Here is a 22,653-nt window from a genome sequence, read left to right as displayed (position 1 = left end):
AGTGGCTGTGATACTGATGGTTGTGACTAGAGTGGCCGTGATCCATGTGGCTGTGACATGGATGTATGGCGATCCATGCGATGCAGATGGCTGCGATCCACGTGGTCGTGAGGCAGCTGGACTGTATGTCGGACGTATAGCCCTATGGCCCTGTGATGAAAGACCTGGTGTCTGCATGAAGGTGTAGGGCTTGTGATATTGTGACAGCTCAGTATAGCCGTGGGGTGGAGGATAAGACATAGGCATAGGCATAGGCATCTTTGAAGAGGGTGGAAAAGATGAGTATTATTTTCTACCCTCATCTTTCCCTTCCTAGCCTTTTCTCGACCCCGAGAACCAGTAGGATCATTGTTACCTTGATCCTTGCCTGCCATCTGCATAATATAATACATATTTAGATTAAAACATATAAGAAACTAGCTATAAGACGAGAGTTATTTAAAAAACCAACTTTTTAAAGCTCATCGACGTATTGTTCCTCGTTCGAGAATTCTTCGTCCTCACTTGTTTGAGCTTCATCAGTTGATTCTTGGTCCTCATTTTCTATAATTGTTACTTCATTTATATCAACTTCTTCCAATATGTGTTATGAAAATTTCAAGAAAAAGCTAAAAAAAGCCAAGATTAACACCCTGTCACACAAGAAAGGAGTGGACAGTGCGTAATTTCAGAGATGCACGTGTCAATCCTATATATGTAAATGTTAAATGCACGTGCATAATTAGGTTTTTGGAAGCGGGATATCTTGGTCAACACAACCAAAAGGTTTAAAAGCTAAAAGCCTAAAAGTGCATATTTGGCCAACAGAATTGCTCCGTGCTTTTGCCCTAACTAGGGTTTTACGAAGATGCCTCTTGATAAAGTAAGAAGTGCGGGGTCCATCCCATTTGTAATAGGCATGTGCCCTATGATTACTTTGGCCGCAAGTTTGAAAATGAATGGAGGAGAATTGAAGCTCTTCTTGTAGCATTCTTGGAGGCTACGTATTTTCTCCTATAAAAGGAGACCTCTTTCACTTCTTTCAAACATACCAACAAAGAGAGAAAGAAAGAGTGAGGCATCACAGATAGGGTATAAGAAAATAGTCTGAGAGAAAAATAGAGAGTGTGAGCGATATTGTAGTGATGCGGGAATATCAAAAGAGGGTTTTTTGTTTTGAGTGTTGTAGTGGTCTTTGGAGTATATCAGTTGCTCCTCTCGGGGTCGTGGTTTTTCCCTTATTTAGAAGGGTTTTCCATGTAAAAATCTTGGTATCGTTGTCACTCTTTTATTCTTGTTGATAACCGTATCTCAGATCTACATTATTATTCCGCTTTATTACCGTAAATATTATTACTGTGGAGGATTTATTTCCAACAAGAAGCTGTGGCTGTTAAGATCCGGAAAGACGAAGCGAGAAACTCCGAAGCATCCGGTGGGCTTTTATTTCCTTTTTCTTTTTCTGGTTGGGTCTTATTTTATCAATTCTTGATTAGTAAGAATTGATGTCTTCTGTTCGCTTACATGCTTTGTCTGCAATGCTGAATTTAATAATGAATTGTTGGTTTACAGAAGACATCATGGATGAAGGATGTTTGGTCGGATGATATCAATCGCAGCTGGAGGGGACCTCACGAGTCCGGAAATTGGTTGATATGATCATGATCCAGGCTCACGACTCCGGAACTTGGTTGATATCAGAAGGAGTCTTCATGTTGGAGAAGTTAGGTCTCATGTTGCTCGATTTGTTGAGTTTCTGACCAAGAAAGATTCTTGGCAGCTCCAGGCAGAGAATTAATTATTAGCTTTTTAACGAACATTTGCTTTATCCTTATGGTTTTGCATTCATAGGTTGAAGCTGCTTGGGCTCTCACCAGTGCTTTTGACGGCTCGACGCCTTCGATTGACCATTTGCTGGAGCCAATATTCCAAAAACTGTATTCCAATCAGGTGTGTTTTAGATCCCTACGACATGTTGTATTTTCTTTCCAACTATAGGCTGGTCATATGTGGTTTTCTGAATGGTTGTGTTGCGGCCAAACGCACACGCAAGTATACGCGGTCGTCAAGTAATAAAGTGACTAAAAGTCGGATGTCGATCCCACGAGGACTTGTGATTAACTATTAACTAAATTAGACTATCCTGATTATCTAAACAAGAATTAAACCTAGAAGTATTTGATTCTAAACTAATTAAAATAAAGAAATATATATAATGAACTTTTAACAGAGAGAAAGAGCAGATTTTTATGATATCAATGTAATGAAAACGATCTAGGGTTATGTGCTATCTAACATTCCTATTGTATTCTTCAATTGAATTGACTAACTAATTTATCGAGTTTATTGGTTGACAGGGTTAATATTGCTCATAAGAATCTGTCGAGTTCTTACTCGCCTATTCAAGCTAACCTAACTCCTATATGTCTATGGAATTGGAATCAACAAGAACGCATTTATAATTCCTGTAAATCAACCAAGCAAGGCAATTAGGTATATGTCTATCCTAACCGCGAATCCGTTCCCCGAGGCCCAGGTTCAAGAACTTGCTCTACTCAATCCTATATGCAATCTAGAATTCCCACTTTCGAGTTCAAGTCTAGATTCGTATATAGTATTCAGTTGGTGATCAAGCAATCAAATAATTAAGTGCAGGATTGAATAAATAAACCAATATGATAAACTAAGAAATCAAAATCAATATCCGAATAACAATAGTCATGAAAGAACCACAACCCTAGAACGTGAAGTTTAGCTCCACATAGACATGGTAGCAAAACAACAAATCATACAAAGAAACATAAAAAGACTAAGTTGGTGGAAGAAAAGATGAAACCCGGCCTCCACGGCGGCTCTGTGCTTGTGTTTTCCTCTCAAAAACGTCCTCCCCTTCTTGCCTCTTGATACCTTGCACTAGCCTATGAAAAAATTGATAAATTAACCTTGGGCGAGCTTGACTTTATATAGGTTAAGTGGGTTTCTCTCCAGATTTCCAATTTTGCCCCTAAATAACTCTTTTCCGGACTGGGAAACGCGCGAGCTCGCGCGTGACTTCGCGCATCATTCTGCCTCAGCTCCCTAACACGCGCGACTTCGCGCATGAGCTCGCGCACCTGGGCCATCATTTCTTCCATTTCTTTGTCTCGTCCTTGCGCGCACTCAGCTCCGAGGGGTCGTTCTTGCTCATAAATCATTCCAATAGCCTCTTGAAAGCATCACATAAGCTCCTCATCCTGCATTGTATACAATTCACAATTAGAGCCTATTTTTCATCAATTAACCATATTATGACATTGGAATATAATCAAGCGGAAGCATAAACAATAGCTAAATCACCTAGATTTAACCTATTATCAACACCCCCACACTTAATTCATTGCTAGTCCTCGAGCAATCAAACTATACTCTCTAGAGATTTCTTCACTCAACCATTTCCCCTAACGCATTACACATTGAACAATTTATATACATTACGCCTAGCAGTGAACAATCCTAGCCTCAAAGGTCGACTCTCAAGTGCCATGCAATATTCATACTTCCTCAACATACTCTACACAGAGGTCAAGACTTGCCTTTCCTTTACGAATCACATGCCCTCTCATTCACAGCAGAAATATATAGATCAATCCACACAATCGAGTTTTCATGCTTACATATGTCAAAGAAAAATCACTCACACTCACAAAAGAAGTCACATGCATGCAATTGGTACCATAAGCTTGCCCTTAATGTAAATCTCTACTAATGTAGGCTCACTCGGTCTAAAATCAATTAGGTCTTTTTCATGGTTGTAATGTGGGCTAAGGGACGGGTAGGATATATTTAGGAATAGTGGTTCACCCTCCTAAGCACTTTAACACATCACATAATCACTTTGAGCGCAAATTCTTCAATCCCTATTTCAATTTCACAAACAATATCACCCCAAAATTTCTCCTTTTTTTTTCTTTTTCTTTTCAATTTCCGCTAGTGGTGTATTATTTTACAAATATAAGTGCACCCATCTTTCTTTCATTGGTTCCACTCAAAAGCCATCCCACGCTAGTCCCTTCTTACTTCTTTTAGCGCTCATCTCACAATTAAAGTGCTTTAAGAGGAAAAAGGATCAAAGATATCAAATAAGAACAAAAAGGATATAGGCTTGTAATGTGGTGCCAAAGAAAAGTCCATAGGCTCAAAAGGGTTAACTAGGGATAGCTTTTATTTGTGGTAAGCAATTAGGCTCAACAAGATCAAAGAAAGCCTAAAATCATTTTTCAAACCGAAACATCACCTAAAATTTCGCTTCGACTCACAAACCGGGCAAGTTCTAGACACAAGTACAATACATGGACTACATAAAAGCCTCACCACACATGGCACATGACTCGTTTCAGATCAGCTCATCAAGATACTCCATTATGAGCATTCAATTCAGTCAAACATACAGACTAAGGCACTTTAGTGAGATTCAACAAACAAGACTAAGCGTTACACTCTAGGGTCTATTGTGTTCAGGTGTGTTAACGCTATGGGTTCTCTTTTGAATTTTCTAGCTCGTAGCCCATTAACCTAATCTACAAATAAAAAGTAAAAACAAAAACTACCTACACCAGGTTCAAGTTAAACCCTTGGAAAAGAACCGTGGTATAAAGAAAAACCAAGGGGAAGTTGCTACACTACCTAAAAAAAAAAATCTTTTTGGTGTTTTTCTTAGACTAACTTCCCTCAAGAAAATCGTCTAAAAGATTCGTCATCAGGAAGAGTCTATTTTTTTTCGTTTTTCTAAAAAAAAATATTCAATTAAGCTAACACAACTAAAATAGCATAGAAAGTCACTCAGACAATCTCCTCACCCCACACTTAAAATTGTGCAGTGTCCTCAATGCACACTATAAATAATAAGAGGGTAAAAGAGACTCCCTGGTAGGCCAAAGGTCGAAGAATTAGCAGCTCACGGGATATTCAGACTTCTCCCACGTATGATCCTTTGTGCGGGTACCTCACACTCAGTTTCAAACGCATGCTCGCTTTGGCACACTTCCTGTGGCTTTGCTCCCTATGCTCAAAATCCTACAAAATAAAACAACACTACAAAAATAATAAAAATAATAAAATAAACATAAATAAAAGAAAGCAGTAAAGCTGGGTTGCCTCCCAACAAGCGCCTAATTTAACGTCGCGGCACGACTTGAACCAATTTTATCTCCACCTTGAACTTATGAATTGTACCCCTAACATGGCATCCAGTCTGTGGCTATGCACGGTGGGGCTACAAAGATAACCAGGCCAAGTAATAAATTTTTTACTCTGCACCTCTCGCCCTTTAGATGAGGAATGTAATTTTTGCTCTTTGGCACAACAAATTCAAGAATATAGGCACTCTCGTCCTCACTCTTTGACCCTCTCATTGGCTCAGATGGCTCGATTACAATCTTACTATCTAAACACAATGTGAAAAAATGATTAGAATGAGGTCTAATGCGCCCTAACTCATGAATTTTACTACTATTTGCATCTCCATATTTACACACACTCAAGTCTCCCAAAGTAATGTTATCTACTCCCTCACATGACTCTAGAGCACTCTTCTCAATATTTGCATCCTCAAGAAAAACATGGTCTAGTGATTGGTATTCTCGCTTTAGCTCCTCAATTTGGTCTAAAAGATTTTTTTCAGCTTCACACAACTCATTATTAAATTGCTAGGAGTTATACGCATCAACCTTTGCACTCAAATTGCATCTAAGTTATGTACAACCAAGCCAAAATTATCAATTTTATGTGCAAGTTCATCTCTCTCCTTAGACCAATCATTCACCAACGTTGTTAGAAGACAACGTCGTTTCGCATATTCGCCTAATTGTGAATATTCTTCCCAATACCAACCCTTACTCCCGTATTCAAATTCAGACCTCCAAGAAGTCAGGCCATGACAAGACCAAAAATACGAGCCATAAAAGTCTTTTGTCAACCAAGAGTCTTCATCAATAGCCTTACCTCCGTATATTTCATCCCCAGATGTCATGCTGAGAGAACTAGGAACACACTAAGAGAAAAATATCAAATATTTGTAAAAATAAAAGTATATACAAAAAAGGATAAAATTTAAAGTCTAATCTAGAAAAATAGTTAATTTCTAAGTCCCCGGCAACGGCGCCAAAAACTTATTGCGGCCAAACGCACACGCAAGTATACGCGGTCGTCAAGTAATAAAGTGATTAAAAGTCGGATGTCGATCCCACGAGGACTTATGATTAACTATTAACTAAATTAGACTATCCTGATTATCTAAACAAGAATTAAACCTAGAAGTATTTGATTCTAAACTAATTAAAATAAAGAAATATATATAATGAACTTTTAACAGAGAGAAAGAGCAGATTTTTATGATATCAATGTAATGAAAACGATCTAGGGTTATGGGCTATCTAACATTCCTATTGTATTCTTCAATTGAATTGACTAACTAATTTATCGAGTTTATTGGTTGACAGGGTTAATATTGCTCATAAGAATCTGTCGAGTTCTTACTCGCCTATTCAAGCTAACCTAACTCCTATATGTCTATTGGAATTAGAATCAACAAGAACGCATTTATAATTCCTGTAAATCAACCAAGCAAGGCAATTAGGTATATGTCTATCCTAACCGCGAATCCGTTCCCCGAGGCCCAGGTTCAAGAACTTGCTCTACTCAATCCTATATGCAATCTAGAATTCCCACTTTCGAGTTCAAGTCTAGATTCGTAGATAGTATTCAGTTGGTGATCAAGCAATCAAATAATTAAGTGCAGGATTGAATAAATAAACCAATATGATAAACTAAGAAATCAAAATCAATATCTGAATAACAATAGTCATGAAAGAACCACAACCTTAGAACGTGATGTTTAGCTCCACATAGACATGGTAGCAAAACAACAAATCATACAAAGAAACATAAAAAGACTAAGTTGGTGGAAGAAAAGATGAAACCCGGCCTCCACGGCGGCTCTATGCTTGTGTTTTCCTCTCAAAAACATCCTCCCCTTCTTGCCTCTTGATACCTTGCACTAGCCTATGAAAAACATGATAAATTAACCTTGGGCGAGCTTGACTTTATATAGGTTAAGTGGGTTTCTCTCCAGATTTCCAATTTTGCCCCTGAATAACTCTTTTCCGGACTGGGAAACGCGCGAGCTCGCGCGTGACTTCGCGCATCATTCTGCCTTAGCTCCCTAACACGCGCGACTTCGCGCATGAGCTCGCGCATCTGCTCGCGCACCTGGGCCATCATTTCTTCCATTTCTTTGTCTCGTCCTTGCGCGCACTCAGCTCCGAGGGGTCGTTCTTGCTCATAAATCATTCCAATAGCCTCTTGAAAGCATCACATAAGCTCCTCATCCTGCAATGTATATAATTCACAATTAGAGCCTATTTTTCATCAATTAACCATATTATGACATTGGAATATAATCAAGCGGAAGCATAAACAATAGCTAAATCACCTAGATTTAACCTATTATCAGGTTGGTTTACAGGAAAGTCTTGAATTAGCGGTCGCTGGTATTTTGTCCGATCATACAATTCTGCAGGGCATAGCAACCAAACAATTCCGAACACTGCTCTCTATCAGTATGACTAAGCCTGCTCCGGGCTAATTTTTTTTTATTCAATTTGCCTATCACTTACTTTGCCCATTTTTTTCCACAGATAAGACATTTGATTTTGCGAAGCTATGAAGTTTAGTGTTATTTCGATTTGCTCAGTTTATAAAGACGCCAGATTGCCCGCAGCTGCTCAAGGTAGACAGTGATGTGTTGTTGATTACCTTTCTGCACCTTCTTTAGCGTCTTGCGGTTCTAGCTTCACACTTGCTTTATCCTTATGGCTTCACACTGCCTGGATTCTCGTACTCATTTTCTCTTTCCGCCTCGCCCATATATTTGATATGGTTGAATATGGGCTGGTGGAAGTTCTTGTAAAGCTCCTGGAATCTCCAGATGGAAGTCTTTGTGAGAAGGTGTGTTTTATAATTGGAAGAGCCCCCCCTCCCCCCGTCCCCACATGTTGTATAAGTTATAACGATTAACCGGCTGAATGTATTTTCTTTCCATCTATAGGTTGTGATGGTAGTGGAAAGAATTGTTACCGGTGATTGTGATTGTGTTCTTGAACAACAATTTTTCGATGCAGAGAAAAGCCACGAGGACTTTGTCACTGATTTTTAAAAGCAAGCCGGATCTTCCATCTGAGCAGGTTGGTTAATGACTGTTGAAAAGTTCTTACGCCTGCAATTATTTAATTCAAAATACTAATCCTCATAGGTCTAGTAAAAATGAAAGAAAGAACTTATTTGTCTTTCTATTACTGATTACTATTCATTTGTCAGGTTACTTCAGCAGTCTGTTCTCTTTTAGAGCTTCTTTGTTCAGATGATGATGAGGTGCTAACAAATGTACGTTGTGCACTTTCTTACTGTATTGATGGTATACATGGCATTATCCAAGACCACAATAACTGGGATATTTATGACCGGCTGTTTGTACTCCTCCAGTGAGTGGAATGTTTTAGTTTCCTCATTTAACCTACTTTTTCATATCTAACTTATGGTTGAATCTGATATGTCAATTGATGTTTCAGGCACGAGTCTCATTCAGTAATAATCCCCGTCCTCAAAATACTTGTAAAGATTGTTGATAGAGAGAAGAGCTGGTCTTATAAGGTACATGGGCCTATAGAGCTTTTAGAAGCTTTCGTGCTTGAATCCAAACACTTAACAAAATAAACAAAACAAAATAAAATGATTGAAAGGTGGAAACATCATAAACAGTATGCATTCAGATGATGATTCGACATGTTCCTGAATCAACTTCGAATTTGGTCTTTTTCTTTTCAGTTCATTTCTTGACTCTACAGCACTGGGGGTATGTTCGCTACTGGATTTAGTCTGGGTTCTCTATACATAGGACCCATCTACTAGCATGCTACACAACTATCATTTTTATTTCCTACACAGCAACTCTTAGTTTTTAGTTTTCTTTTTTTTAGTTATTGTACTAGTAGTCAGCAACCTATGTAAATCTACAGTTATCGACAGTGGTTGTCTTAGTGTTGACTTTTCTGTGCAACAAGACATATGATCAAAATGGCTATCGAATCTTGTGCGTTGGATCGACACACCCCTACCGCTCCTTTCCAGCTTCATGAAACCTACTCCCATCCACCTATGCCCTTCATGTGGAAAGAAATCTTAGTACCTCCCAGTGGAGACACTCCTGTAACTGTTACGTCTACCACCCCAAGCTTCCAATGCCTAATTTCGAATAGTCTCCGTAGAACCCACCCATTCATTAAAACTGCCCAGCAAACAAGATTTTAAACAAAATGAATTGGTGTAACCTGCTATGTGCCAAAATTGTTAGATGAGTGCATTATGCAAAGATCGCTGCAATATTTTTCTTCCTTTTTTGTATTTTTAAAATGTATCTGTGTCAGGCATGCATATTGCTTTGTTGTTGACTAACGATAACCAACTTCACCACCCAGTTCAATCCCGCCTACCTTGGTTGCCTGGTGACGTTGCTTGAAAACCACAACGACGATGCAGAGGTGGTCACCAGCATTTGCAGCATTATATATGAGATTATCGAGTGTGGGAATATAGAGGTATGTCTTCAATATTTAGAAGGACAGCTAAAATATTCAGCTCTTGGGTACATTATCCTCATGCCTTCTAAGGTCTTAACAGATTTTGCAGATCTTGGGGTAGTGGAATAGGTGAATATGAGATTGAAATAGTTGGTTGTAATATATGGCCCCCAAATTTTCTCTTTCTTTTTCTTTTAGTGAGACTTTTCATTGGATGAAACCATATCCATTTATTATCTGAATAGTTTGTAATTGTGAGCAGGCTGTGTTTGCGGCTGGATTTATAGAAAGTCTAGTCAATTTGATTCAAACTCTGAAGGTTGGTAAGTCAAACCTTGTTTTAGTAGAATCATCATTTATGATGCTGCGCAACAATTAATATTGCTATTGCCAGTGGGAATGATGCTCATATCAAGTATGTAACCTCTTTTTCGGGGTGATGATCTCTCTGACATGGCTGATATTTTTACTAAATTTCTATGTATCTTTGTGCTTTTGGCTTTAGGTACTTGGTGGATGTCTGCTGCATAGAGGTTCTGTGTGATGTTATTGCTTCATGCTGTAGTGTAGAATTTATGAGGGACAGTCTTGAAAAATTAGAGAAAATCTTGGAGGTTGGGGCAAAAGATGCTCCGTCTATTGAGTATGCTCGCCGGATTGAAAAGAAGATTAAAAGCATTCACGCTAGCAGTTTGCCTAGGCAAGTACAGTTCTATTTTGGTGAGTTTTTGCGGAAATTGGACAAGTATCTGGGAATGAGTATGCTGGATCTCAAGTAGGGCTGGGCATATATCGGGTAAAACCGATAACCCGAACCGTTAATTATTTATTGGGTTATCGGTATCGGGTTATTGGGTTAATGGTTCGATAACGGTTTAAAATTTTTTCACTATTGGGTTATCGGTTCGGGCCTCGGTTTGTCAATTTTGTTAATGGGTTAACCGATAACCCAATACGAATTAATAAAATTACGACTTTACCTTAAGTATATACAAATGTTAGGGCTTCATTTCATTCTGTCCTATTCGTTCTCAACCGAACTCTTCAGTTGCTTCATCTTCATTCTTCATGGACCTTACTAGTTACTCCTAGTGTAAGTCTTTAATATGTTATATGTGAATTCTTCTCTTTTTTGCTTAACTCCAGTGAATTGTCCTCTCTTTTTTGCTTAACTCTAGATTGAGTTATCTTATCGGGTAAATCGAGAACCGAACCGATAATGATCGATAACCGATTAACCGATACCCGATAACCGATATCTTATCGGTTCGGTTATCGGTTTATCAAATTTGTAAACCGATAACCGATATGCTAAACCGATAATATTCATAACCGAACCGAACGATGCCCACCCCTAATCTCAAGTGAATCACATGTTTTGAGTCTTATTTACATTCTGTTAAGTACCCTGAAATTCAGTGTGTAATTCAGTTAACTATATAAGTTTGCTGCTGAGAATATGACAAATCCAGTCCAAGAATCTAATATATTTGCAGCATTGCACTGCAATGCATCATTGTCTCCAGGTTGATTGTCACCATTGCATGATTCAGAAATTGGAGTTTCTCTCAAAGCAATCACAGCAGTAAGAAAAGAAGCCTGCGATAGAACGATTTCCAATATTAATACAACAAAGGACCAAAATTAGTGTCTACTTCATACCCAAATCAGCACTTAAAAACTAAATTTATTAAAGGATTAGACACTAGATGTCAAAAGATTGAACTAAGCACCTTTTAGTGACATCTAAATTGATATGAACAGTTTATGCATGAGTTGCCATTGAAACAAAAAGAATGGCTAATCATAAACACATTCTAAATAGACGATAATGTCATATTTAAAAGTCCAAATATCTATTTTAAAAAGGGCAAATTTGAGAAGTATAAATATCTGGTCGAGTAAGCACATCAAAATGACAAAATTTAACATGGTAGAATACAAGAAATTTGTATAGCACACTAAATATTAAAAGCTTTAGAAGACAATTCAATATGAAATTAATGATGTTCAAAACGATTTCCATAGTGGACTTGAGTTATTTAGTTGCAAACACCTGGGAAAGTGCTCCAGAAGCTTTGAATAAAGATGTACAATATAGTCATTAACAATTCTCGATGACCTTAAAATTGATTTAAGAGGCAACAAGGTCATAATATGTCAAGTTGTCCTTCATTCTTCCCATCAAATAATTGGTGGAATATTTCAATATTAAGGAAAACTTGGGGCACAACTACTACAACATCTTGCATCTTCCCCATTTTTTTTTTTTTTAGGATAATCTAGAAATCCCGAGGTTAATGGTGCACGGTTCGAAACTCAGTGTAGATAATGAGTCTGCCCTTATACCCTTCTCCATTTATATACCAAGCTTTTGTCGGCAGCAAGGTTCGAACATGTGATATGCGCCTAGCCCATGACCACAAACATTTGTCAACTTGGATCAAGCTTGAGGCTCAAGGGATCAAAGACTTTAATAAGCCCATATTTCGTTTCCATCTTTGTTTCATTGTTATTACATTCAAAATTATAACAATTATAGGGGTATCAAGCTGTTGAGTCACACTATGAAGGTTTGGGAGAGGGTGGTGGAGGACAGGGTGAGGAGGTGCGTGTCTATTTTCGAGAATCAGTTTGGATTCATGCCGGGACATTCGACTACGGAAGCGATTCATCTGGTAAGGAAATTAGTGGAGCAGTACAGGGAGAGGAAAACTTGTTGCTCCCAAACGCACACGCAAGTATACGTGGTCGACAAGTAATATAGGATTGTAAGTCCAGATATCGTACCCACAGGGACTTGTGATTAACTATCAACCAAATTAAACCAAACAATTAATCTATTCAAGCGAATCCTAAAGTATGAATATTTAACTAAAGATAATCTAGAGTAGTAAACTAAGAGATTAAATAAAACAAGTTGGCGAATTATAGAGACGAATTTAATGTGAGTGAATATTCTAGAGCTATGGGTTAGCTAACAATCCCGTTGAGTTTTCCACCTAAATCGTCTAATTAATTTATCTGGTTTATTGATTGACAGGGTTAATATTGCTCGTAGCCTTCTCCCGAAGTACAACTCGCCTATTCAAGCTAACCTAACGCCTATATTCATATAGAATTAGGATTAACAAGAACACATTTATAATTCCCGTATAATAACCAAGCAAGGCGATTAGGTATATTCCTATCCTAACCGCAAATCCGCTCCCCCTAAGAGTTAAGATCTTGCTCTACTCAATCTTATATGCAATCTAGAATTCCCTCTCCCGAGTTCAATCCTAGATTCGTAGATAGTATTCAATTGGTGATCAAGCAATCAAATAATTAAGCGCAAGATTGAATAAACAAACCAATATGATAAAATAAAAGAACAATTCAAGCTTCAAACTACAACGTTCATGTAGCACCCAAAACTCTAGAACTAATAAACTATGAAATTAAAGGAAGAGAAGAGAAGAAAAACTAGTTAGAAGCCTCCTCCAAGCGTGGTGTTAGATATCACCAAAAGTGGCGTCCTCTCCCGTCCAAAAATTACTCTAAAAACGTTCTCTCATGTATATATACCAAGTAGGGTTGGCCCCAAACAATTATACCTTCTCCAATGTGAAAAAGGACACTTTTCCCGGGTGACTAGCGCGAGCTCGCGCAACCTTCGCGCGTCTCTTCGCGCACTATTCTGCCTCAGCCTTTAACGCGCGCGACTTCGCGCGTTCTTCGTGCGTTTTTCACCCTGTTCCGTTCCGCATTTGGAAAAACGTAAAACATGAAAGTTGTAGCCCTTTGAGTTAGCTTTCCAACCATATATTGTGGAGCCAAAATGGAGTTCTGAGCAAAAAGTTATATCTATTTTACTAGACAGTGCGCAATCTGCCTACTGAAGTCTTCGTTTGCTCTAACTATCATCCGTTGACCCCCCAACACGATCCCGGCTTAATTCCTTGAACTTTTACTCAGACTTCAAAGCTCCAAATCACTTGAATTCATTCCACAACATCTACATAGCTCGGAATCACTCCTACAAGGCATAAAATACACAGTTAGTCCAAAACACTAGCGATTAAAGCTCAAACTCAATTAAAGTGCAGTAAATTAGAGTGTAATAAGCGACTAAAATACACAATTATAGCCTATCATCAACACCCCACACTTAAACCATTGCTCGTCCTCGAGCAATCAAACTACAATTTATAAAGACACGACCTTTTTAAACAATTCTCCTAACTTATCACACCAAGAATATTTAAAATAGACTAAGCACAAGAGTGTAACATCTTCACCTCAAAATTTGACTCACAAGTACCACGCATTATTCACAACTCACCCACTTACTCTAACATAGAGGTCAATGACATTACCTTTCCTTCATGAATCAAGTGCCCTCACACAACCAACGAGAGTAGTCCCACACAATAAAATTTAAGAACACTTAGGAACTCAAGATAGAAAGAATTCACTCACTCTCAGAAATAACATTCATATGCCACAAAAGATGCACCATAGGCTTGCCCGTAGTGTACTACTCTACTAATCGAGCTCATTCAGTCTAGGATCAAGTAGGACTTTATTTGGTTGTAATGTAGGCTGAGGGACGGGTAGGATACATTTAGATATAAGAGTGACTACACCTCCCTAAGCACTTTAATACATATACTTTAACATTTAAAACTCCATACTTATGTCAAACCATAACTCCACCTTCACATCAATATATATTAACTCCCCACTTCTATAAGCACAATTACATCAAGAGTCACCACTATCAAATATTTTCACAGCAGTACAACTATCTTCTTTTTTTTTCTTTTCAATTCAAGTGGCTCTTACTTTTTTTTCAAAACAGTTGCTACCTTCTCCTTATTNTTTTTTCACATCAATACAACAAACTTTTTTTTTTCTTTTTTCAATTCAAGTGGCTCTACTTTTTTTTCAAAACAGTGCACCTTTCTCCTTATTTCATTAGTTCCACTCAAAAGCCAAACGAACCACCCCACACTTTAACTTTTACAAAGTTCATAACAATTCAAGTGCTCATGCGAGGTGAAAATGTTCAAATAGATGGTTAATTCAAACAAATGAGTAAGGCTTGTAATGTGATTGCCAAAGAAACAGGATTACAGGCTCAAAGGGATTAACTACGATACATAACAATTAGGCGGGTAAAATATCTATATGGCTCAACAAAGAAACGCCTATATCACTTCCAAGACTGAACAAAACTAGTATTTCGCTTTGCAAACACACGGGGCAAGTTCTAGAAATCGAATGCAATGCACAGAATAACACAAAACCTTACACACACATGGCACATAACTCACTCAGGATTGGACTCATCAAGACACTCTAGTCAAAGAAGTTAAGCAATGATAAGATCATACAATTTAAGGTACTTATACAAGAGTCAAAAATTGAGCCTAAGCTTCACAACTAAAGTACTCACTATTCTCAAGGCATGACAAAGTTAGAAGATATTGATTCAATTCAATTCACATCACCATGGCTTCTCTCCTAAAAAAAAAAAACTACCTACACCCGGTTCAAATAACCGCGGCACAAAGAAAAACCAAGGGGGAATTGCTACACTATCTACAAAGAAAATCTTTTTGTCCTTTCTCTTAGACTTACATCCCTCAAGAAAACTGTCTAGGAGATCCATCGTCGGGAAAAGTCTAATTTTTTGTTTTTGTTTTTCTAATAAAAATATTCAATTAAACTAACACAACTAAAATAGCATAGGAAGCCACTCAGACAATCTCCTCACCCCACACTTAAAATTGTGCAATGTCCTCAATGCACACTAAAAATAACAAGAGGGTAAAAGAAACTCCCTGGTAGGCCAAAGGCCGAAGAATTAGCAGCTCACGGGATACTCAGACTTCTCCCACGTATGATCCCTTGTGCGGGTACCTCACACAAAGTTTCAACCACCTGCTCACTTTTGCACCTTTCCTGTTAGCTATGATTCCATGCTCGTACTCCTACAAAACACAAAAATAATACTACAAAAGAAATAACACATTAAAAAAAACATAAACAAAAGAAAAAAATAAAAACTAAAATTGGGCTGCCTCCCTACAAGCGCCTTATTTAACGTCGCGGCACGACGCCATCACTTTCACCACTTTTCCCTCCACTTTGAGGATATGAATTGCGCCCCCAATTTTGCATCAATTTTTGTGTCACGTTCTTGGGGCGGTAGTGTGAAAATAAAGAAACCAAGTAATAGGTATCGCATCTTGCACTTCTTGGCCTTCAATTGAGGAATGTCGTTTTGTCTCCTTGGTGTGGCAAATTTTAGAATGTAAGGGTCTTGTTCTTCATCTATACGTCTCTCCAAAGGCTCGATCTCCATGTCTTCATCCAAACAAAATGTAGAAAAATGTGTAGAATGAGGACCAACACGCCCCAACTCCAAAACTGCATTATTTTTGACATCCTCAGTAATACATACTCCCTCAACCTTGGCATCATCAACAAAAATATGGTCTAGTGATTGGTATTCTCGTTTTAGCTCCTCAATTTGGCCTAGAAGATCTTTTTCAGCTTCACACAACTCATCACTAAATTGTTGGGCATTACACGCATCAACTTTTGCACTCAATTGAGCCTCTAAGTCGTGAATAGAACTTCCAAATTGATCGATCTCTTGTCCCAGTTCAGCTCTTCCTTCTATAAATTGTTGCATCTCTTTCATAATTTTTCACGGAAACCTTCATATTCCTATAATAATTTCCCGTGCATATCAAGAATGCGAACATCGTGTTCTACATCATCCAATTCGTTACTCCTGTCAAACTCATAAGAATTATTAGAATCAACATAAGACGGGATTGGAGTAGGATAACAACACTTAGGACAATTATTCCAATTTCCATCACAAATAGTACATGATGAGATGGTGCACACAACTCGGTACTTGGAATATTTTTACAATATTTCCACAAGTGGGGTCCTTTACAATAAGGACAAGGATCACAAAAATAAGAATACTTATTATCCCACCACTTTTCGTTCAAAGATGCCATGTAAAAAAATAAAAATATAACACTAACCACACTAGACTAAAATTAAAAACTTAAATAGTGTTGATTGACGAGACGCAAAGCGGAGTTAACGCGAGGTTGGAAGTTTGGAGACAGACCTTGGAGTCTAAAAGGTTTCAAACTGAGTAGAACCAAGACAGAATACATGGAGTGCAGATTCAGTGACGGGACCCATGAAGCAAACATTGGGACGATGATTCCCATAATAACCAATGTTTCTTGGTCTAGCTGTGACGCTTACCATCAGTGTTTTAAAAGGCGCTTTCGAGGCGAGGAACACCAAAAACGTCCCGAGGCGATAGTGTGGGGCAAAAGCCTCAAGAGACGTACGCCTGAGCGTTCGGGGCATACGCCTGGGCGTTTGAGGCGCGTTTTTGTAGTGAGGCGTAAGCCCCAACTTTTTCAAATTAAAAGAAAATCTGTTGAATAAGTCCTTCATATAATACCAAATTCTCAAAAGTCAGCTTGTAATTACTCAAAAGTTTTAAAAATGAACTGATTAAAACCCTAATTTTATGGAAGAAAAAGTTACTGTGTTTTTGTTTTCTTTCATAAAAACATTTTTCCTCCATATATACTAATGTAACAGTAAAGTGTAAAACAACATTGTAAGTTCGTTATTAGCCTCGTTGATCCCCCAAATTCGATATGCAATTCTGGATTCCTCAAAAGTTCTCCCAACTAAGTACTAATGTAAGTTGAGAATATCTGCTACTTACATTTAAGGCATAATATTTCATCTATTTTAATTAAAGTACTTGGAAGATCCAGGATTCCAGGCTAAAAGCACGTAAAGCACCAGCCATGAAGAAAATAAGACAAAATAAAGAGTTGGTTCGTTAGGACAATCAATAGCATTCAAAGACATCAATGTCTTTACAACCAACTTCATCTGCAAAAATGAAGGTATCATTCATGGTGCCATGAATGTCCGAAAGCATGGATCAGGAATCAGTATCTGAATCAGATTCTGTCTCGGACTCCTGTTGAAATGGATTTAATCTGTTAGTATTGGCTTCTAATGGAGGGAGTCCATCATCATCGCTTGAGTCTTCATTCTCATCTATCTGGGTATTATGTGATTGCGTATCCTGTTTTGAACTCTCTACTGCTGTAGATTTGAAGATCTCTGGCCTGCACAGAGAGTACTCAAATCATAAGAAAATTTCTGAATGGAAACAATTCAGTGGAGGGGATGTGATATCCAGTGGCAGCCTCCCATCAACCAATCAGACAGCATATGTAGAGGATTGGAGCAAGAGTTTTTTTAGCCAGAGGGGGTTTATCTTCTGGTTGGAGAGGTGTCGGGAGGCAGTATGATGAAACAGTTCCTATTAGGGGTGGCGTCCACAAATATTTAGCAGCTATTTTGCAAATATTACCTGGGGAGTATACGGACTCAAATATAAATGTCCAACTATGCGAAATGCCCAGTAGAACACACACTCAGCAGAGTAGTAACTGAGAGGCTTAATCTTGTAAGTTCATTAACATATATTGTAAATTGTAACAGAACATCCAAGAGACTAACTTGAAAAAGGTCAAAATCTACTACTAGGGTGGACGTAAAAGAAGAAAAATTCAAGATGGAGAAGACCTCTAAACAGCCCACAACAACAACAACAACAACAACCCGGTATAATCCCACTTAATGGGGTCTGGGAGGGTAGTGTGTACGCAGACCTTACCCCTACCCTGGGGTAGAGAGGTTGTTTCCAGATAGACCCTCGGCATCCTTCCCTCCAAGAACTTCCCACCTTGCTCTTGGGGAGACTCACACAGTAAGTGAAATGTCATGGAAGAAAGAAACAAGAATACTCCTTCAATCATAATAAGGAGATTATCTTCATGTTTCCAGACATCACAGATCAATCTTCAATCTCAGTAACCTAAGTAAATATATGAGCTACAAATTCACAAGCTAGAGGTACTATATCCATTTCCATGGAAATTTACATCGATAGGCTCATCGAGCAGAAAGACCATCTTTTCTTTTCCCAGTCAAGAACAGATTTATAAGGAATAATCTATTCCCTCTTTCATTAAACTAAAAAAGGGGCAAAAACATAGGTGCTTGAATTATAGAGTCTCACCATTCAGGTGACTTTTGAAGCACACGGACTTGTTCGTAATAGAGTACCTGCGTAACAACACATCCCACTTTTCTACCTGATTCAACAGCTTCCTCTCTTCCTCTCTCATCAACCACAACAAAATTGCCTATGCATTGAGTAAAAAAGATACAAAACGCAAAGGAAAACACTCACATTATTCTTTCAATGCCAAAAATAAAGCCATGAAATCAACAACCATAATAAATCCCCAAAAAATATTAGGATAGGAAATACCAAAGCAAACCTCTTTTAATCCACATGCTTTTCTGGAATTTAGCTGGAAATATTGCTATTGATGTTTCACCTTTCGCATCCATCACCTTCAAAATTATAAAAGAAAAACTAAAAATTCGTTATCAATCAATTCATACAAATACCAAAACTACTACGCAAAAAAAAGGGAAGAAATTAGTAGGATTTTTCATACTTGAATAAGGTTGGAACCTCGAAGATCCACAACCTGCATAATACTTTGGCCCTGTTGAAGAGTGAAAAATTCTTCTTCAACAGCCCTCTTCAAATTCTTCCTTCCCCCTCTCATTTCTTCGATTTTGATTTTTGAGGCCCTTCTTCGACCTGTTTTACTTGCCCAATTGAAACACGCTGCAAAACCCTAAGCCTAGGTCCGTTTGTTTATTTTACCGGGAAAATGCATCAAAAATGGCCCCTTAACGCTGACTCTCTTACTTTTAGTTCTTTAAGTTTGTAAAAAGTGAATATTTTTTTGTCATCCATCAATTTATTTAACGAACTCCCACTGTATTTAATAAAAACTGTGAAAAATATTAAGAATTTCTTGTCAAATTCCAAAATAATATTTTATGAGTTGCAAAGGCGTCTCAATAAAAGTCGTGGCCTAAAATCATACTTTAATAAGGAGCTTTAATTTTTTTTTTTTTTTTTTTGCTTATAGTATAGTTATCTTGCAAAATATAGTATTAATATTACATTAGTTTCTTTTTGTCTATAGAAGAATTATCTTATAAAATATAATATTAATATTCACATTGATAAGGAAACTCAAGTTAATAAGATGTTAGCCACTATTTATGGTTGCAGCCATACTCAAAGGAGAAAGGCTCATCAATAGATCTCAATAGATACAATAGGATTTATGGCTACACAAATTGTTAAAAACGGTTCTATATCTAGTCCAAGACGAACTGCAGCTGGAGAAATATTAAATTGAAAGGAAATTGTACCCAACTAGGGAAGGACGTAAAGTCGTACGCTATTGAAGGTAGATATAATCCTCCAAGTCTTATTGTGAAACACTAAAAATTGCATCAAGTACAAAAAATAGACCAAAGATAATAAAATTTACATCTATAAGAATTGCATCAAACATAAAAAAAAAAAAAAAAAAGAGACCAAATTAGTAAAAATGACACCTTCAAATGCGAGTTTTCTTTAAATTGAACAACTAAATACTTCAAAGTTTGTTAAATATTTAATAAAGACTAAAAGTTCTCACTTTTGAAAAATTTAAAGGACCTAAAGGGTCAAAAATATTTGAATAATTAACGTTTCTTCGTGGTAATATTGGAGTTGCGAAATTCAATTTCAAATTTTCAAGACTTCAAAAATCATCAAGTGTTCAATTTATTGCGAAATTCGGTGCATTCCCTCTATGGGTGTTTAACGGGTGGGCCGGGCCGGGCTGGGTAGAGAATCTTTGTACCCGTACGGGTTATGGTCCGGACCATTTAAGGGTTGGGGCTTACGGGTTTAATGGGTTCGGGTTCATCCGGGTAAAAATTTAACCGTAAGGGTTACGGGTTGAGGGGGCCGGGCCGGGTTTAGTGTATCTTTTTTTTTTTTTTGTATTTTGTATAACTATTGTAAGTTATATTAATACTTTGTATTAATATAAAGAATACAAGGAAGATGGGAAAAAATTGCACTTATAAATTGCAAGTGCTACATTTATTTCAAAATTCAAACTTACAAATTGAAAGGCTTACATTTAAAAACAAGTAAATTAACCAAAAAAGAGTAAATTCAAAGGTTTTGCATTGCCTTAGTAAGTTCTTCATAATCAATATGAACTGAGTGACCTTCTTCTGGAGTGGTAAATTTGGATGGGTTACCATGTGTTAATATATCTCCAAGTTCCTCGTCTTCTGGGCTATCAACATCTTCACGTCCTTGGTTTCTTCGTTCCGATCTAATCCAATATCTGAAACATACTAAAACTTCCAAAGCATTGCTTCCCAATGAGTGACGGGTGTCTCCAAGTTGTTGTCTTGCTTGGCTAAATGCACTCTCTGATGCAACAGTTGAAATTGGCACATTCAGCACGTCCCGAGCCATAGCGAAAAGAACAGGAAATTGCTTTTCATTCTCATGCCACCATCCCAACGGTGAAAATTCCTTTGTGCGAGGCTCTTTTTGCTTCTGCAAGTAGAATTGAAGTTCATCAATGTTCCTGCTACTGGTTTGAGTGTTAGAAAATGTAGAAAAAATATTAAAACTATCAAGGCCTTCTTCATCATCCACAGTAGCAGAAGTGGTACAATATATAGTGGGATTAACATTACCTACACTACGAGCATCATTATCAATTATATTTGCATAATAATTATATAATTATTGTAAATATTCATTTAGCTTGTTCATACTATTATATAAATCTGGGGTTTCAGTCGGTCCAATCTCCATATAAGTATATAAAGCATTCATTAATTGGTGACAATCAGACATCTTAATAGAAGGATTTAAAACAGCACCAATTAAGTAAATAGGAGGAATTGGAAAGAAATATTTTTTGAATTTTGCTTGCATTTTTTCAACAACATCCCTATATTTTTCTTTCTTCTTAAATTCAAAGAGTAGAAAAGAAATTTTAGCTATATGTACTAAAGCCATAGTAACAGTAGGGTAATATGCTCCAGAAAACTCAACAGTAGCTGTATAAAATTTATGTAAAAATTTAACATCATTAATGACCTCCCAAGTAGTAGTAGTTGTTAACAGTAGTTGTATCCAATGACATGTAATTGTCAAATAATCATTTCCATTAACAGCATGGCCAATATCAGAAGTTAGAGAAACTCTACAAGGAAGGTTGCTAAACAAATAACGTATGTATGTTTGATATCGTCCATGAAGTCTAAAGATATCAGATCTACAAGTACTTCTAGGGATACCTTTAAATAAAGGATTGTACATCCTTTGAATATACATAATAAGATATGATGAAGAAGCAAAAGAAAAAGGTAGACAACCCAAAGCAATCATTTTTGCTAACTCCTCACGATCCTTCATTTTATCATATTTCACAAGAACTCCAGTAGTAGGGTTTAGAGTTGATTGATTTCCATCTCCATCAGATCCCCATTCTATAGGATGCTCAATTCTCATATGTCTACTAAGTGTCTCAGTCCCCCCTAATTGTCCTCCAGTCTTATGTTTAAAAGTATCATTACAAAGTTTGCATTTAACTCTATCAGTACCTTCTATTTCCTCAAAAAAATTCCAAACCTTACTTCTTTTTCTACGATTACTAGTCGGGCCACGGGTGGTCTACTACTAGCACCACGACCACCACCCCTGCTAGCAGCTCCAACACTACTAGGTGTAAGTGGTATCTCATCTTCCATTTCTAATTCATTATCATCTATACCAAAATCTTCCTGCAATTGTTCATAATCTATATTATTATCAGGTAATGTTTCAGGAATATTTGGAGAGGTATTTAAATTATTACCAGATGCTGAAGCTGAAGTACCACCTCTTTTTTTATTTTCCCGATTAGTAACCTTGTTACAAACTCTTTTTGCAGCATTAAACATATTGTAAAAATTTAACTACTAGCAACAAATAAATATGCAAATAAAATAGTAAATAAGAGAAAGAGTTGGAGGGAGTGCACCGAATTCGGCAATAAATTGAGCACTTGATGAT

The 22,653-nt window shown here is 37.4% G+C and overlaps 2 protein-coding genes across 11 annotated transcripts; one reads left to right on the top strand and one right to left on the bottom strand.

Moving 5' to 3' along the window:
• On the top strand, positions 1,048 to 10,730 carry LOC109234441 (importin subunit alpha-2-like). 10 transcript variants are annotated; one of them, XM_019400434.1, is made up of 11 exons: positions 1,048 to 1,414; positions 1,552 to 1,702; positions 1,831 to 1,929; positions 7,653 to 7,744; positions 7,916 to 7,962; positions 8,136 to 8,198; positions 8,332 to 8,495; positions 8,583 to 8,664; positions 9,489 to 9,608; positions 9,853 to 10,005; positions 10,096 to 10,730. In XM_019400434.1, exons 4-10 carry the CDS (start codon positions 7,678 to 7,680, stop codon positions 9,967 to 9,969), a joined length of 660 nt encoding a protein of 219 aa, XP_019255979.1. In that variant the 5' UTR covers positions 1,048 to 1,414; positions 1,552 to 1,702; positions 1,831 to 1,929; positions 7,653 to 7,677; the 3' UTR covers positions 9,970 to 10,005; positions 10,096 to 10,730. The 10 variants fall into 10 exon arrangements, 8 of the variants coding, with proteins under 8 accessions (XP_019255979.1, XP_019255978.1, XP_019255980.1 ...); XM_019400433.1 differs by having other exon boundaries at positions 1,552 to 1,707; XM_019400435.1 differs by having other exon boundaries at positions 1,552 to 1,929; positions 9,853 to 9,909.
• LOC109234440 (probable RNA-binding protein EIF1AD) lies at positions 17,363 to 19,443 on the bottom strand. Its single transcript, XM_019400430.1, has 4 exons — positions 19,175 to 19,443; positions 18,992 to 19,067; positions 18,727 to 18,853; positions 17,363 to 17,767 (listed from the first exon to the last, which is right to left on the bottom strand). Exons 1-4 carry the CDS (start codon positions 19,286 to 19,288, stop codon positions 17,578 to 17,580), a joined length of 507 nt encoding a protein of 168 aa, XP_019255975.1. The 5' UTR covers positions 19,289 to 19,443; the 3' UTR covers positions 17,363 to 17,577.

Source organism: Nicotiana attenuata, chromosome 11 (genome assembly GCF_001879085.1).
Source record: "Nicotiana attenuata strain UT chromosome 11, NIATTr2, whole genome shotgun sequence".
Taxonomy (NCBI): Eukaryota; Viridiplantae; Streptophyta; class Magnoliopsida; order Solanales; family Solanaceae; genus Nicotiana; species Nicotiana attenuata.
This window is presented reverse-complemented; position numbering and strand designations above follow the sequence as displayed.